The sequence below is a fragment of the Strigops habroptila genome, chromosome 1, assembly GCF_004027225.2.
Source record: "Strigops habroptila isolate Jane chromosome 1, bStrHab1.2.pri, whole genome shotgun sequence".
NCBI classification, from domain to species: Eukaryota; Metazoa; Chordata; class Aves; order Psittaciformes; family Psittacidae; genus Strigops; species Strigops habroptila.
The window spans coordinates 36,029,449-36,045,707 of record NC_044277.2 but is presented as its reverse complement, the minus strand read 5'-3'; the positions used below and the strand labels follow the sequence as shown (position 1 = coordinate 36,045,707).

The 16,259-nt window shown below is 36.6% G+C and overlaps 1 protein-coding gene and 1 long non-coding RNA gene across 2 annotated transcripts in view; one reads left to right on the top strand and one right to left on the bottom strand.

The window, feature by feature from the left end:
• The window catches only part of LOC115611891 (cytochrome P450 7B1), a 123,862-nt gene that overhangs the window by 13,324 nt on the left and 94,279 nt on the right, over positions 1 to 16,259 (bottom strand). The window contains exons 2-4 of the mRNA XM_030495528.1: positions 9,601 to 9,737; positions 2,595 to 3,191; positions 1,943 to 2,149 (exon numbers count right to left, since the gene is read on the bottom strand). Of these exons, the coding sequence (XP_030351388.1) occupies positions 1,943 to 2,149; positions 2,595 to 3,191; positions 9,601 to 9,737 (941 nt within the window). The remainder of the gene's footprint in view (positions 1 to 1,942; positions 2,150 to 2,594; positions 3,192 to 9,600; positions 9,738 to 16,259) is intronic.
• The window catches only part of LOC115611898, a 100,182-nt gene continuing 93,549 nt past the window's right edge, over positions 9,627 to 16,259 (top strand). Inside the window, exon 1 of the long non-coding RNA XR_003992746.1 lies at positions 9,627 to 9,739. This is a non-coding gene — a long non-coding RNA (uncharacterized LOC115611898). The remainder of the gene's footprint in view (positions 9,740 to 16,259) is intronic.

The following is a 16,259-nucleotide window of genomic DNA, read 5'->3' as shown; positions in this document are numbered from 1 at the left end:
CAGTGCTGGCCCACAGCCTTCCTTTGACATGGGGATTTTTGGTGCATAAGCAATGCAAACTGGGACCTTTGTCCCTCCTACACGTTTATTAACAAAACATCCCTTTCCCCTTTCCAGTGAAGCATGACTTTAATTCTCTTATGGTACAGATTTTTTTTCTATATTATTATTTTATGGGACAGTATCTGGCCCTTTATGACTTAAGTGCCAGAAGAATTGAAATCTAGCTTCTGTTCATATCACATTATGTTTAACATGATTATAAAATTTAACAAAAGTGTTACAAGAATACTACAAAGTAGGATGTGGCACTTTCCTCTCAACACATAAATCAAATGTTACCAAGGTACTTCAAGATTTCAAGGCGAAGCAGAAGAATGACACAATTAATGTTTTAAACTGTTCATATCACTTTACACCAGAGGGTTTTAGTGAAGTACACACTTTTATTTTCCTTATTCCTACACTTTTAGAGTGCCCTTTATTTTTTTTTTTTCCTTTGCCATTCCCATGTCAGTTTCCAAATACAAAATAAATTCTGTCCTGATCTTCCTGATGCTCGATAACTTTCCTTTTATCTTGTTTGGTGGATGCTAGCTCTGATGTGAAGCAGTTTTACTTTTTCCTTAAAAGTACATTAAATACTTAGAATGGCTTGTTATTCTTCGGACGTGTTCTTAACATCCAATATCTCCCCTAATTCAAAAGCATTCTACATCAGTTAGAGACAAATCTGCACCAAAACAGCCACGACTCCAGATGAAACCAACTTACTAGACTTATGCTATGTAAGATTAACATTAATGCTCTAACAAAAAGTAACTGGATCAAATTCAATTTTATATTTGTACTATGAGAAGCAAATCAAGTTTGAACATAGATTCTTGAGACATGCCACACTGGATGGTCCTGAAAAATAGCAGCTATTACTTAGATCCAAACCAGGCACAGAAACCGCACTGCTACATCACTCTCTTAACAGAGCTTCGTTTAAGAGTGGAAAACCATTTCAGGCTATGAGCTACCCAAACATACAGACATGAGCTCAGTTTTAACAGGGGACTGGTTTTGATATTTGAAAAGAGAGGAGTACTCAACTTTTAAGCTTTTGTTCAGCTGATGTCTACCCTATTAATGCTACCCATGGAGATTTTCAGAGGCTTAAAGGTTAGGTTCTTACCTGCTACACCCTTTCCCCTCTCTTGGCCTAATTTTAGCATTTATCTTACTAGTGCCTGTGCACTAGTAAACACAGTGAAGCCATCAGCTGATGCTCTGAAAGCCTATCCCGCTCCAGGATCAAACAACTTCCAATAGCCACTGGCAAGGGTCTCCCTCTGAACCCCTGATCCAGAACTGGAAGACCTGTATCTCCCTTAAAGCTCCCTATTTTGAATCAAAGTAGAATTTTAAATACTGAAAACACCATTTCTAATCTGCAAAGCTTTACCATCATATATTTTGTTTGGAGGCATCGCTCAACTGAAACCTGCTTTAGAAGCTTTTGTTTTGTTAGAGAGAGAGAAAGAAAGAAACTGCTTGTGATAAAATTACATTTGCAGTTTAAATACATTATCCCACTTTAATTTCAGAAAAGGGTCGTTCTTGGCAGTACCATACAGAAGTATTTGAAATGCATTAACACTTCGGCAGATGCTCAGAATCAAACAACTTAATAGGCATCAACTTTTTTTCAAATAATTGCAAAGCTTCGATTTAGCCTTTTGCATACCTTGCATAGTTAATTAGCTAGGCTTTAATGTTTACATGCAATGAGAGTATCTACAGCTATAAACTACATAATTTATAATTGATGTAAATGGGTGTTATTATGTCAATTAGGCAGCTGTGTCCTCCACCTTCTCAGTAAACAGAAATGAGTAATAAACCGAGTTTGCTGGGAGAGCCCCTCTTTTCTTCCTAACAGATAAAAATAAATTACCCAGGTAGACCAGGTTGTCCAATTGTTCTCTGGTGAGGTGGATGTTATATGCGGGCCCTCTCTTTTGACCTGTTGACTGCAGCAAATGGTCAATCTCGTCACGCACCGCTGCAAAAGCTTCTGGGTGCCGCAGAAGATAATACATGGCCCAGAATGTAGCTGGAATCGTGTTTCCCACAGAGGCCCACAGGAAGGCAAAATGATGTGCTGGGAGAAAATAAGTGAAAAGGAAGATTAATAGCGTTTATTACACTGATTAGATTTGCAGTGTGCTAATTAAAAGATGTTAGGACACAGACCCAGCCAAGGATCAGTGAATGCTAATGAGGACCAATAGGCTTCTGAAGTCTAATTTTCTGCTTAATGAGAATAGTTTGAAATGTAATGTCGGGGGGGGGGTGGGGGGAATAAGGGGAGGAAATGCAGCTCAGTTATAATCTTTCTCATTATCACCATTAAGTATCTTGTTTTACCACCTCAGCACAAAAAAAAATCAATTATCATAGAGGGTTGTTTCAGAGTAAAACATTTTATCATTAGCCAATTAGAAAGAACATAAAAAAATTTCAAGGTCGCCATTTTGCCTTTTTATTTCAAAGGTCTATAGTAAATTATTTTATTTTAGACAAGCAATCATTCATAAGTTTCCTACCTGCTTTGTCATAATCTCCAAGCAGCTCATATTTCTCAAATATATCTTGTCTGGCTTGGACCACTTTTGACCCTCCCAGCCATTTTGTCATGTTCTGAAGTAAAAAATGATGTATAAGCTCCTTCCGAACCTTCTTGGTAGCTCCTAGCAACTCAATTGGTATGTTTGCAGCTAAATAGGGAAAGCTGGCATCAAACTTGATAAATTTGTCTCTGATTTCACTAATAACTTTGTGGCCATCTGCAGCAGGAACTCTTCCATACAGTGTTACAAAACTGGCTTCAAACATTACAGAGCAGCAGAATTTGTACATTTTTTCTGTTTCCCAATCTGTTGCTTGTGAGCATTTCCATTCAAATATATCCTGGAGATTTTTCATCATGTGGTCAGAAATGATATCCAACGGCTTGCCTTGCAGATACTGGTAGATTCTGTGCAGGTTTTCCTTGAGATCAGGGAATTTTCCTTTTGACAATGCTGGATAGTCAAAAGTTTTGGAAGCCATTTTATCCGCGAATTCATGAAATTCAAGTTGCTTGCTATTTCGGATGACATAAACATATTGAAATGGGTCCATGATAAAAGTAATATATCTACCTGAATAGAAGAAAAGAAAAAAATAGAGATGTGTGTTTTTAAAATCTGGTGACACTTTCAGAAGTAATAACTGAAAATAAGCCAATGTCTGGAAAAAAAGAACGCAGAAATTCTCCAAAGCAAAGGTCTGTGAAGAAATCTGCAAAGAAGAAAACAACAAAAAAATCCAAAACAAACCAACAAACAAAAAAAGGAAGATGTAACAAGTTTCATTTAGATTCTCTTTGTCAGAATGCAGATTCCACCTGTGTACACTTTCATGGCTCTTTAGCGTGAAGCCATTTCCATGTAGACTGATCTACTGGTTTTGCCAAAAGTGATCTCTGCTGTTTTTGTATTCTGAAATAAATCATCTACTACTCGGGTGTAATTCATGAAAATACAATGTACAGTTGCAGCAGCATTAGAAAATTACAGGGTTTTTTTACCAGCAGGAAGGGAGAGACACACATTTCACCTGCATGGAGGAAAGTGAATGTTGGGGGCTGGAGTGGAAAACATGCCACCTAGGCAGCTTTTCTTCAAGCAGATGACACAGAAAAGCAAAATCTGCTGGTTACGGCTTTAACTGCACACTGCAACCCCCCCAACATTTAAAGCCTCTCTTACATCTTTTTTTTTCATGAAGTTTTGCTAACTTTTTGTTGAAAATGTGTTTAGTATCTGTCAAATCACTACCTTGGGGCTTGATTTTGAAGCCACAGATTACAGTGGAGCAGGCTACCATTTTTAACATGGATGCCATTTTGGGGTACAACTGTCCTAGTGCTATCATCCATTGAGAGTGCACCGAGAACCTTCTACCCTTCCTGAGGTTCTTTGTGAGGTGATGCAGCCATACTTTAGGCTCCTTATCCAGATGGACAGGACTGCATCGTTTCAAGTTGCCCCTGACAGAAAAATCCTGCAATTTCTCCCTAAATTTTAATTCAACTACTAAAGAAAAGCATTTTGGTGAACGATCATGAATCAAAATGCTAACACTCACAAAGTTCAATTAAAGCTTAACCCTTTATAGATGATTCCTATGTTAAGCCTAAATTTAGAATTCCTGATTCTTAATTTGAATAGGGAGATGCATTAGGGAAAAAGGGTACCCGTCCTCTTTAATGTGTACATTAAAATGTATGCATCCTCTGTAAAATATCCCAGCTATAAAAATCAGGAAAACAAGAAAGCTTTCAGGACTTACAGTCTCATTCTGTCTCACTAAAGGGACAAATCTCCTTTGATTTTAATGGGAACACTACATGCTTAACGGAGGACCAAATTTGGCTCTGTGACAGATGTCCTGAGATAAAGTAGTCACTATCACTAAAAATGTCAACAAGTATCCATGGTTACCATATACTGATATTTGAATTATCATAGTTATTCTGCATTCTGACTTATATACACTCAGTGCTCTATGGTAAATCTGGGTGCACCACTCTGGATTTCCTCTACAATTACCAGATGCCATAATTTCCATCCCAGTTACACCCACTGCAATCCCAATGAACCAGTAAGGAAACACAAGGGATAAATTGAGACAGAATTTGACACCCTTATTTTTATTTTTCTTTGTCAACAGCAACTGAAGGTTTTTAAGATTTTTGAATAGAGTTTGCTTTACTGCAACATAATCAATCGCAAAGATGTAAATTCATTTTTAAAGAATGGATGTATCAAGAAACTGGCATGAAAAAGAGATCCCGAACCCTCAGTCCTCTTATCGGACGACTTCTTCCTTCCCAGACCACAGACACCAATAGGAATTTTTAGTCTTGACCTCTGCAGGATCTTTGTTAAGAGTCCTAGAATTGCTCTATCTTTCCAGCTTTCACCCACTTTCATGCTCTTTATTGAGGCTACCATCTTTGCAATCAAAGCTTGGAAAGAATGCCCATTGGAGCAATTTTTAATAAATAGATTTGGAGTGTTATTAACCCTAAAGATGAAAGCTGGCTTCCTAACTTTGCGTTTACAGGGTAAACAATTTAAGTTAAGATTTTTAATTAATATTAATTTAAACCATCTGTCCACCATCTGCTTATTTCTGATGCAAAATATGAGTTTCTTTGTGATCTTTAATCAGACACTTAGCAAACGCACATCAATTCTTATCATTTTTAAGTAAGAAAATGATTTTCAGCAAATGAGTTTTCAGACAAACAAACTATTTTAGCAATAATTTTAAATCAAAATTCACTCAACACTAGCACATACTTTGAAAAAAACCCAAACCAACCAACAAACCCTCTGAGAAACAGAATATTACAGATCCTGATTTTTATTATTCTCATCAGGTTCCTGGTAGCAAAAAGTAAGTATGTACCAAAATATAATTCATTTTGTAGAATCAATTCAGGCTCCAAACGACATCACTGCAAGTAAACAATATATATAAACACATAAACCCAAATACTTTTGTTACTGCAGTTAGTAAAGGTCTATGTAGTCAGAGAAGTAGACCCCTCCCTGTAACAAAGGCAGCTTGTTTACATACCTCACCAAGAATCTAATTTTAGATCTCTTAATTAGAAAAAAAGACTAAAATCTAGGGCTAATTAACGGCAGTTAGAAAGTTGTTGTTGTGAAAGTGGGTATGGGAGCCTTTAGCAATTACAGTCATACTCGCACACAGATGCACTACACGGCTACACCGGTTACCCCAGTCTTTTCCACACAGGAACAGATTGCTAATTACAAAACTGTGCCCCAACACCTCCTCTACCCTGAGCAGCAAACATCCGAACTGGAACAAACTTTCTCACCTCAAGTTATGATTTTAAATTTTGTACGTGTCAATATGGTCCTTAATTTTGCTTTTTAAATCCTGTCGCCACCAATGAGGTCTCTTCCCACTGATTGTCCCTGGCGGTGTCAGAGACCAACAAATGTAAATTTTTCTTAAAGTTTCCAGTTATTATCTAGTATTTTAAAATGCAGCTTCCCCCCTCCCATGCCTTTCCAGTGCAGCTAATGCCAAGAACCATCTCTGACAAGTAGCCTTTCTGAAACTGAACCAAACTCTTGATGCTCATGAATTTCCATCAGAGTAGTGGTAAAGGTAAATGCCAGATCAGCCAAAAGTGGAGGCACACCACATGCTCCACAAATCAGGAAGACTTGAATATTGAAGGTATTTATATAGAAACCACTGGGGACCAAGCCTTTCCTTGTTAGATTGTAAAAAAAATACTTCAACACAAAAACTAAGTAGACGTGTCCATAACAGAAATGTCACACTCCAATTCCCAATAGTCTAAGTCACTGAGCTATTTTATTTAGTACTATAGAAGCAAGTGAAGATAAGAAATGTATCCTTGTTTCTGTAAAAAGCCCTCTGATTATTTTTTTTTTATGTTTTTTTTTTAACATGGCTACAGAGAATTCATACTTCCCCATCCAATCCTTCAGTCTGCATTACATCCATGCTGCAAATAGCTTGGTTATCTCCATTTAGTTTTTACAGTCTCCTAGAAATAGAAGATTGATGTGGAAAATATGAAAATTGTCAACTTTGGAAAATCCAAGCACAGAAGCCAGTATTTGTATGATAGTTAAGAAATTACTCTAATAATGCATTCTGGAGCTTTTTAATGCTAATGATAAAAGACAAGCATTTCAGATGGCATCTAATGATGGATATTATTTCAGTAATGCTTGCAGCGGGCTTCAGCTCGGTAAGGAGTTAATGCAAATTACCTTTTGCGTAAGAGAGAAAACCGTGGTATGTTACTGTAGGTGTATCGTGATTTAAAAGAAAAGAATGACTTAGCAGCAGCATTTGAAAAGGCAAGTGTGCTTAGTAGAAAACCCTTACGTTATTAAAAGTTGAGTTAGTCTCAGAGAAAGTGTTGTAAGGTACAGTATCATTCCTAATAACTTGTCAGGAAAAGGAGATGAAGTTTAATCCCAAGAAACAATGACAAAACTGTTTCAAGTTCTTACCTAGCCGTCTGCCTATGCTGCTGACCCTTAACAAGCAGAGAGGTTGGCTTGGGAAGTATATCATCTCAACACACAGACTCTCTCTCTCTCTCTCTCTCTCTCTCTCCCCCCCTCCTTATTATTTTCTTTTTTTTTTTTTTTTTTTGAATACTACTGCATTTACGTAATCATCCTCTTATTAGGGAGATTCTGCTGAACTGCTGACAATGATGTACAGTGGTGCTTCGCTGGCATGACGTTTGGGGAAAACGATTCTGCTGCACCACCACACAAAACCAATTAGAGAACTATTTTCTGCGACAGGTCAGGAATTTACATTGTTTCTCATAGAAAGATGTGCTTTTTAATTTCTTTATTAAGATGACATCCATGTCCCTTGCGACTTTTAGGGATGACAATCATTTGCTCATCACATGGGAAAGTACAATCAGCAAAATCGCATTACCGGTACGGGGCAACGCCAGAAACTCTGAGCATCGTTCCGCATTTTCCAAATGAACTAGTTTGAGAACCAATAATTAGAACAATATATATTGATAGAATTTTTTGACAGGACCTTTAGACACCCACCGGTGGGCAAAGTAATGATAGTCCATATACAGCAGGCTATGCTACGTTTCCCAAACATATAAACATCATCTTTCTCTAATCAGTAAGACATATAGAAATCCTGTATGTCTTCAGATGAGGACATGATAGGAGGTACTAACTAGCTTCAGCTTCTTCCTTGACTTGTGAATGACAAATTGTTTCTCCTTTGTGAAGTCTTGATGGCCAGTATTTTCATACCGAGAAAAGAGAACTTAAAGTGGTATCTCTGTTATGACAAATTCACAAAATCAAAGATCTTCCTGCATAAGGCTGAAATGATCCCAGAACTCACTCCATTTACTCAGTCTTTATCAAGGAAGGCTTCCTCAAAATACCCAACCACAGGGAGATTAGTTGAAATGGAATTTTGTTTAGCACACAAATAGAAATTTGTTAAACTAGATTACACTCATAGATTGCTTAAACACACAAAACTCTAAACAGAGTCTTGTATAAAGAAATAAATATTTGATTAAACACAGTAAGGATTCTGAAGTATGACTGTATCTGGTTTTATGAATGTAATAAGGTAGTCTCTGAATTACAACTATTAATCTCTATTTGTAAGAAGCCACAGCTGTGTATAGTGTGAATGTACATTAACAATAAAAAAGACTATATTTCAAAAAAACCTGGTCTTGTAATGTATCAAACTCACTTTCAAGATGGAAAAAACCCCTAAGTGTACCAGTTTCCAAAGAAAAAGCCCTGAATGAATAAAAAATCACACATTTGATAGAAGTAAAAATACTCTTCCAAAGCAAAAAAAAAAAAGAACAGATTTGGTAAGAGGAAGAAAAATTTTATTAACTAAACATATGGCTTGCAATTTAATTAATTGATTTTTGAAGAAAAATATTATTTTTATTGCAAAATATCACTTGTATTGAAATACAAAGCTAATATGAATGCAATTTCAAGCTACTGCATGAAATTACAAAGCACATTTTATACTTTACACTTTACATTTTTATTTGAAACTCCCTAAAAACACAGGAACAGTTTCAGCTAAAACCGAGACAGACTTAACTCTAAAGTTGATCATTTGAACAAGTATATCAGCATGTAAAAGGGAAAAAGATCCATTACACGCACCTACACTAATAAGAGTTCGCCTTTTTCGGAATAGAAGAAAATACGGGGTTTTAAATTGATTTTAGTTAAAAGTACATCTGTGTATATATATATGTAAATTTATATATTAAGGTTTCATTCAAGATTCCAGTTTCATTCTATGTTTTTCTTCTACAGCTAAATGTCTACGTGAAATCACTCAAATGTTTGTATTCAAGCTAGTGTAGTAATACAGCTATAAATACAGAAGCAGCAAGGTTATATCATACTTTATTATATTGTTATTTTCAGCAAGCATGATCAGAGTAAAAGGCTGGCAACGGGAAGTTTCTGTGTTCCAGTCCTGATTGTATCACTGAGTCAATGTGTCATTCATTCCCTTGTGTTCCTGTCAACCAGTTGTAAAATGTGTGAGAACATATTCTGCACTTTTTTTCATAAGTGTTTTCTAAATTTAATCCGATATTTTTCTGTGCAGTGTCAAGATGATGTTAGTTCTCCTTTCTTTAGGAAAAAAATCCCAAAACAATACACAATTCAATGTGCTGGCAAAAGCTATGCTCATACATTACATGCCTACAAATTCTGTTAATATGCATATACACCTATAGCTGTACATAAATCCACATGCTCATAATTATATCCTATGGATAATTATGCACACAGTACATGTGAATTTAAGCAATTTTTATTGGCCTAGGCTACACAAAAATGGTTTTGGCTAAAGAAGATTCTAAACTAAGCATCTGAATTAGTATTTAACTTCACTGATGGAAAAAATAAAGAGAAATACTAAAATATTTCTCACCAGCAATATGTACAGTGAAAATATCTCCAAGTTTCTTTTGCTGATCCAGTAAGAATTTGAAAGCATCTTTTCTAAAAATCAGAGCCTTCCCAAGGTAAGGAATCCAGCCATTTATTAGCGGGGGCTCTCCAGACTTCCTGTTAAAAACAGAAAAAAAATGATCAGGAATTAACTTTGGCATAAGAGCAACTCATCTTTATATCTATTTATATATTACACTTAGAGCCACCATTTACATACATAATTCTTGAAATGTATAATATGTTGCACAGAAAGTTCTTCAGATATGATGGCAGGTTAAATCTAATCACACCTCTGAGCACAGAAGGATCTGTGTGGTGATTAGGAAAAATAAGTGAGAGAAATTGAGATGCATTTAACTACAGGTCGTACAGTTATTACCATCAAGTTATGAACACAGAAAAATGACATTTGGTAGAAAATCTCCCAGTAAAGAGTCATCTTATTTTCAATATTTGGCATGTCAGAGGAATATGTATCGGAAGGCAATTATGACAGATTTAGGTAAATAGGACGCTGACAAACAACATAAACCAACTAGCCTTACAGATAACATTTTAATAATTTCAGTTTACCAGCACCCAGAACAGCTACCATTCTAACTAAATATCTTCAAAATATAGAATAATAATAGAGGCTGAACATTTACCATAATAAATATTAGTCTCCATAAATGTATAGTCTCCTAAGGTAGAAATGTGTATGAACAGTTAAAGATTGAATTCTAGATGATGATATTTGCATCCCAGCCTAAAAAAGCAGCCATGGTGTCTTGGTTATGTTTATGGAATAGTGAAAAATATCTTTCCAGAATCTAGTAAGTTACGTTTTTCTTTAAAAAGGAATAAAGGTTCCCACACTGTCCTATTCCTGCCTGCAAGTAAATGTCTTTCCTTCATGCTGGTCTTTAGTTGCTTGAATCTGATTTACAACAAAGAAACATAAAGCATGCTTGCTCTGGAAAGGATTAAAACAAATATTCGCGAACAACTCTGCTGCTACATCCCATCTGTGAAGGTGACTTATACTACATGCAGAACAACTCATTCTGATTAAACAAAAGATATTTACTAGCTTGGATCTAATCAAAGATCAAGGGATCACAAGCTTTACTACTATCATACACAGCATGGATCTTTATGTAGCTGGATTAACCCTATCATAGTCACATTCTCCCTTGAACTGCTGCAACAGAAATGAAAAAAAAAAAGGTAAACATGATATGCTGTATTTGCATTTTATAATTTCCTTATTAAAACTTTCTGAACAAGAAATTAAAAGCCTGAGATTTGCTCTCTTATTTTAAAAAGCTGCTATAAATTTAATATACAGACAAACAGATGTGGCCAAACCAAGCTGCATATCTAGATCTCCTAATTTAACTTACTACTTATTCTGAATGTTAGTTTTCAAGAGCATCTTTCTGTTCTCTGGAAAACCAGTAAAACTTCTGGTCCAAACCCCACAATCTCACAGTTGACACGTTTGTCCTTGCTTTTTTGTTTCTTTGGGTTTTGTGGCTTTGGGGTTTTGTCTGTTTTGTGGTAGGTTTTTTAAATTGTGGAGAAGGTGGAGCCCCTTTTTTACAATACCTCCCATAAACCACTGCATTACCCAGCCTCTAGTGGTCAAATAACAACATTATTTACTCAAGTGGTCCAAACAACTTTGTGATGGTTAATTCTGTATTAAGTGAATACAAGAAAAGAACTAATCTGAGATTACATGAGAAGGATCGCCAGCCCTGGAAGCATAACAGCCAACTCGATACCCTCAATTACCCCCTCCAAGCCCATAAGGAATCTGGGTGATTTACCCATATTTCCCACTCCCTCCTCCCCCCCCCCCCCGACTACTAAATCCTGAGGGCGGCTGCCTTTCACTTCCCAGGCTGGACACTACGCCCTGTAAGTAGTATCCTGACAAATATTTAGATAGTCTTTTTGTCATCTTCTAATTGAATGCATCTAATTTCACCTTCCACGTTCTGTCATTCGGTCAGAAGCTGTATTCTTCACAAGCTTTCCACTGGGTAAAAAGAAGGCAGCTCAGAAATCCAGGGGAAAATTAACTTAATGCTCCAAGTCTGCAGGATCACATCAGGGGGACATTTTGCTATCATGAAGACGTGAGGGTCATCGTTCGCTTCAGACATGTTTAGCTCAGCAGCAATAAGCTTAACACTGTTAAACACCATGTCAAGGCTACATGGCTTTCAGAGAAAAATATAACACCAGTTCAACTTACGACCCACAGCAGACTGATAACAGAAATGTGTCTTCATTTCTAGCTTTCTTTCTCTTTGGAAGATGGAGGTCATCTCCATGACTTATCGATGTCTGCTAATGCAAAGCAAAGCAAAGAGCACCGCGTGTATTTTAGTGCCTCCCAAAATACAATTCTTCGCTGCACAAACTTTTAAGCAGTGCAGTGCAGCTGACCTTGGTTTCCTGCAGGACTCTCACCTGCATCCTAGGTACCTCCAGAAGTTCTCATCAGCTTCAGAGGCTACGCTGAACCATTAACAGAGCCCACAGAAACTTTTGCTGGTTAATCAATCTATTTGTGAACTTCGACTCTGAACTCACACTTCATGGCCATTGCAAGATTCAATAATTAGGCAAAATATTGAAAACGTTAGTTGCATTTTTCTCATGACACAATATATATTGTTGTACCAAATGTAAAATACAGCTAAGAAATATAAAAGAGCGAAACTAAGTGTTCTGATGGCAATTTAAGATTGCAACTTTCTTAGCCTAAAGCATCCAGGTTACGTTTTATTCATAACTCGTTTAACTGCTTAAATTTTAATTCACTTAACACACCTCATAATATCCCCAGGTCTTTTTGCTCCACGTTCCTATGCTTTTTACGGATTGGGCTGGTGTTGCTTGCATACAGGAATACGTTTAATTATCTGAGAAGCCGCTGTGAAGTCAGTAAGACTTAATGGACAAATTTCTCACATATATAAGTGAATTTTACAAATAAAGCATCAGCAACATGTCCAATACAATCTATTAGTAGACAGATCAGTTACAAAGTGGAGGGAAAGCAACACGTTTGTATCATCCATCATTGTTAAATGGATAATTTCAAATGGCATTATGCAAAAATCAGCTGGCTACAAATACAGCCCATAAATAGGATGAACAGATTTTGATACCTAATTTTCCTTTGCTTTCACAGTGAAAAGATATTTTCTTGCTAGCAAGTAATAAAGTTGCAATGCCTACTCTATCAAAGAAGCAAAATTTTGGAGTTTGTTTGCAGTTTCCTTAAGGTGAGATTTTTTACCTTACCCAAAACACAGAAGTCACTGACTCAGGTGTGATTATTTAGCTCCTGAGGTAAGGTGGTATTAAAAAATGTGGATGTTGTACTTATGTCTCACTTTTAGCAGAAGTGATGCAATAAAGCAGGAGAAAAGTGGTCTGCAGCATAAATTATGTGAAAAAGTAGATTTGAAAAAATATATTTTTTAAAAATTCAAAGTCTCTAAACATTGTGCTTTCGATTACTGAAAGGAAATTATTCGGGAAACACAAATAAGGTCACTTGTTAAGCTCTCTGCACATTAACTTTTTTTTTTTTTAATTCTAAAGAAAATACTCTAAAGATTCACAAGCAAACAGACTTTGCCAACATTATCTCTCATAGAAATATTACCGCTTTGTAAAAGCAAGTAAGACTATTCTTTTGTTGGTTACACCATTTCAACATCACTGCAGTGTAGGGCATTGGATCAGTGTAAATGAGAGGAGAATCCTTCTCATTTCACTGGTTATTTGTATTCCAAGGGAGCAGATGCCTTCCAAATTATGCAAAAATCCACAGCGCATCTTGTACTATAGCAGATGAACAGGTTAATTTTTCTCTTTGCACATAATAAATCATGAGTGCTTTAACACCCATAGTCGCATTTCATGAACATAAACCTTCTGTTTAATAATGTCTGTTTACAACTAGAATCAGACATACAGTAATCTCTTGCCTGGGATAAACATTAATCCAGATCTGTCTAGAAAAATTATACAATTCATTACCATAAGTAATCTCTATTGTGCCCTGTGCTTAACCTTCATCTTTTTTCCTGTCCTATAATCTTGCAAATCCACTGGTGGTGTATGATTGGCATCTGGTGTTAACGCAGCCTTCACTGCACAGCGCAGCTGAAAAAGCCCCACATGAACACATCACTCTGCAGGGTACCGCTGGTTCAACTGACCGCTTCTCAGAAACTTTCATCAAAGGGTGAAAAAAACCTGCAAGCCAGGGAGAAAAAGGTCTAACAATAATGTCATGTGCCATAGAGGGGTCATTTTCAATGCCAAGTTATTATTACCCTCCACAAAAATTAAAGGTAATGGTCTGATTTTCCCATAACATCTCTGGTCAAACCATCGTGTCCAAGCTGGAACACACCATGCCAGGGGACTTTAAGGAATGGAAATGGATGGGTACAGAAGTAGAACAAAAGCTATTATGAACATGTCAAAGCAGTCTGAGATTATTCACAGGCCAATCACAATATTTAAGCAATAAGACATGACAGACAGTGTCTTTCCAGGGGCCTATGAACACTGTAACTGTGAGGAAAAGAATGAGGCCAAAGGCTTCAACCCCAACAAAGGTAATCCCCAGAAACGTCGTGTCTGGAGTGTCTTCTTGTATTATGAGAGAGAGAACAGAGGAAAGTTAGGACAGGAGAAAGGCAGTAAGTCTATCTTCCTATGTCCTTTTAATTTAGCAGTTACAGTTTTCCCCCAGACCTGCTCACAGAATTAGGTGTTCTGAATCTATGAGGACAGAAAAAAAATACTATCTTCAAAATATTTGTCCACAACACAATTTTTCAATACTTATAAAATTATGCATGCTGTAAATGCCCCATTCAGATTATCTGCCTCAGTGACCTCCTGGAACTCTAAATTTTCCAGGCTGAATACATGCATTATGAAAAAATATTCCCTGCAGAACAAGCCAGATGAGAGTTTTAGCAATATACAGTCTTCTACCTTTGAATTCTCAGCTCACATACCTCCTGCAGAGGTAAGGAGCAGATGCTGCTCCTATCTGATCATTATTTGGCAGCTTATGTGGAGTAAATGGATGCATCAGGCCAAGTCTTGATAGAGATGCAGACACAGACTGACTCAGTGAAGAAGAAACAAGAGCTCTGGGATGGCAAAAAACGCTGTTGCTGCCTATACTTCCACCTAGGTAAAGTGATTTCATGCTGCAGCACTGATAACCTCCTCTTTTCATTAGGCTAAAGATCACTTGTACAAGAAAACGAAAAAGACTCAGGAAAAAATAGCAAATACACTTTTAAGCACACCAGGAAAGAAGAGTTTATCTGCGCTCCCAAAAAGAGCAGTATAGCAAAGACAGACTCTAGTGATAATGTGAGACAAACTGGGAGAAATGCTGATGAAAACAAACCAACCAAAGAGCACATTTTTGCAGTGATTTTTTTTTCTCCCCCACAGAAAAATGCAATCCTTTTGCTGAAAGTTTTTCATGTCAAGAACTTTTGGGATTTAAAATAAAAATCCTTTCCTATTTTAAAATAAAAATAATAAATACAAGCTTTTTGTTGCTGAGATTCTAACTTGTGTTGCCATCCTCACAGGAGCTCTTCTTTTTCCTCTGTTCCAGTAATTTCCTTTAGGTCATCCCCAAATACCCAAAAGATACCAGTACTCAACAACTCATTCAGAAGCTCTGAAATATTGCTCTCTAGGAAATTATATTCCTTTGCAGGTTTTTAGGCTAAATTATCTCAACAACTGTAGGTTGACATTGTACATATCAATTCTTCACACTTCAAAATTGTGTGTTGAACATTGTCTAAAAGTAAATACCATTGTGGGAAAGTTATCTGAATAGTGTTAAAATGGTAACCCATTGCAAAAACTCTTTTGGCTCAAGTTATATCAAATGCTGACAATTCCCAGAAAGGTCCTTTACAAAATTTAATGTAAAGTTTCTTAACACCCAGGATAGGAGTCACGGGGAAGACAAATCTTGGCCAATGTGACAATAATTCAGCAATATCAAAAGTTAATATAAATTAAGTGCTTATGGCCCCATCCTTGCAATCTTACCTTGTTTCTGCTCTGGGTGAGGTCAGTGAGAGCAGCCACAATTACTCAACGCTTTGCCTGACCAAGACCAAGGTTATTCTATGACATTTAAGTAACACAGATGTGAGATAATTTGCCCAGCCCAGGGCTTTCCCCTTCATAATTCATCTTTAATGAAAGAAAAATAGGCTAGAAAGGGATGATGAGAGGTTATAAATAAATAAATATAAATAAATAAATATAAATATATAAATAAATAAATATAAATACATTCCATGCCTCATATCCCAGGTAGGGTGCTGTGCGCTAATATCTTGCCTCATATTTATCTATGTTGTTCTGGAAGATGCTCAGTAATGGAGTCTCTACAGTCTCCTCAAGCAATCTGTCCTTATTATCAGAAAGTTTCTCCTCACATCTAACCTTTAGCTTCATGTTGTACCTTAAGCCCACTACTTCTCATTCTGCCTGCAAAGCATAAGAGAATAAATGCTTCCCTTCACTTCTGCGGGAGCACTTAATATATTTAAAGGTACTTATCATGTT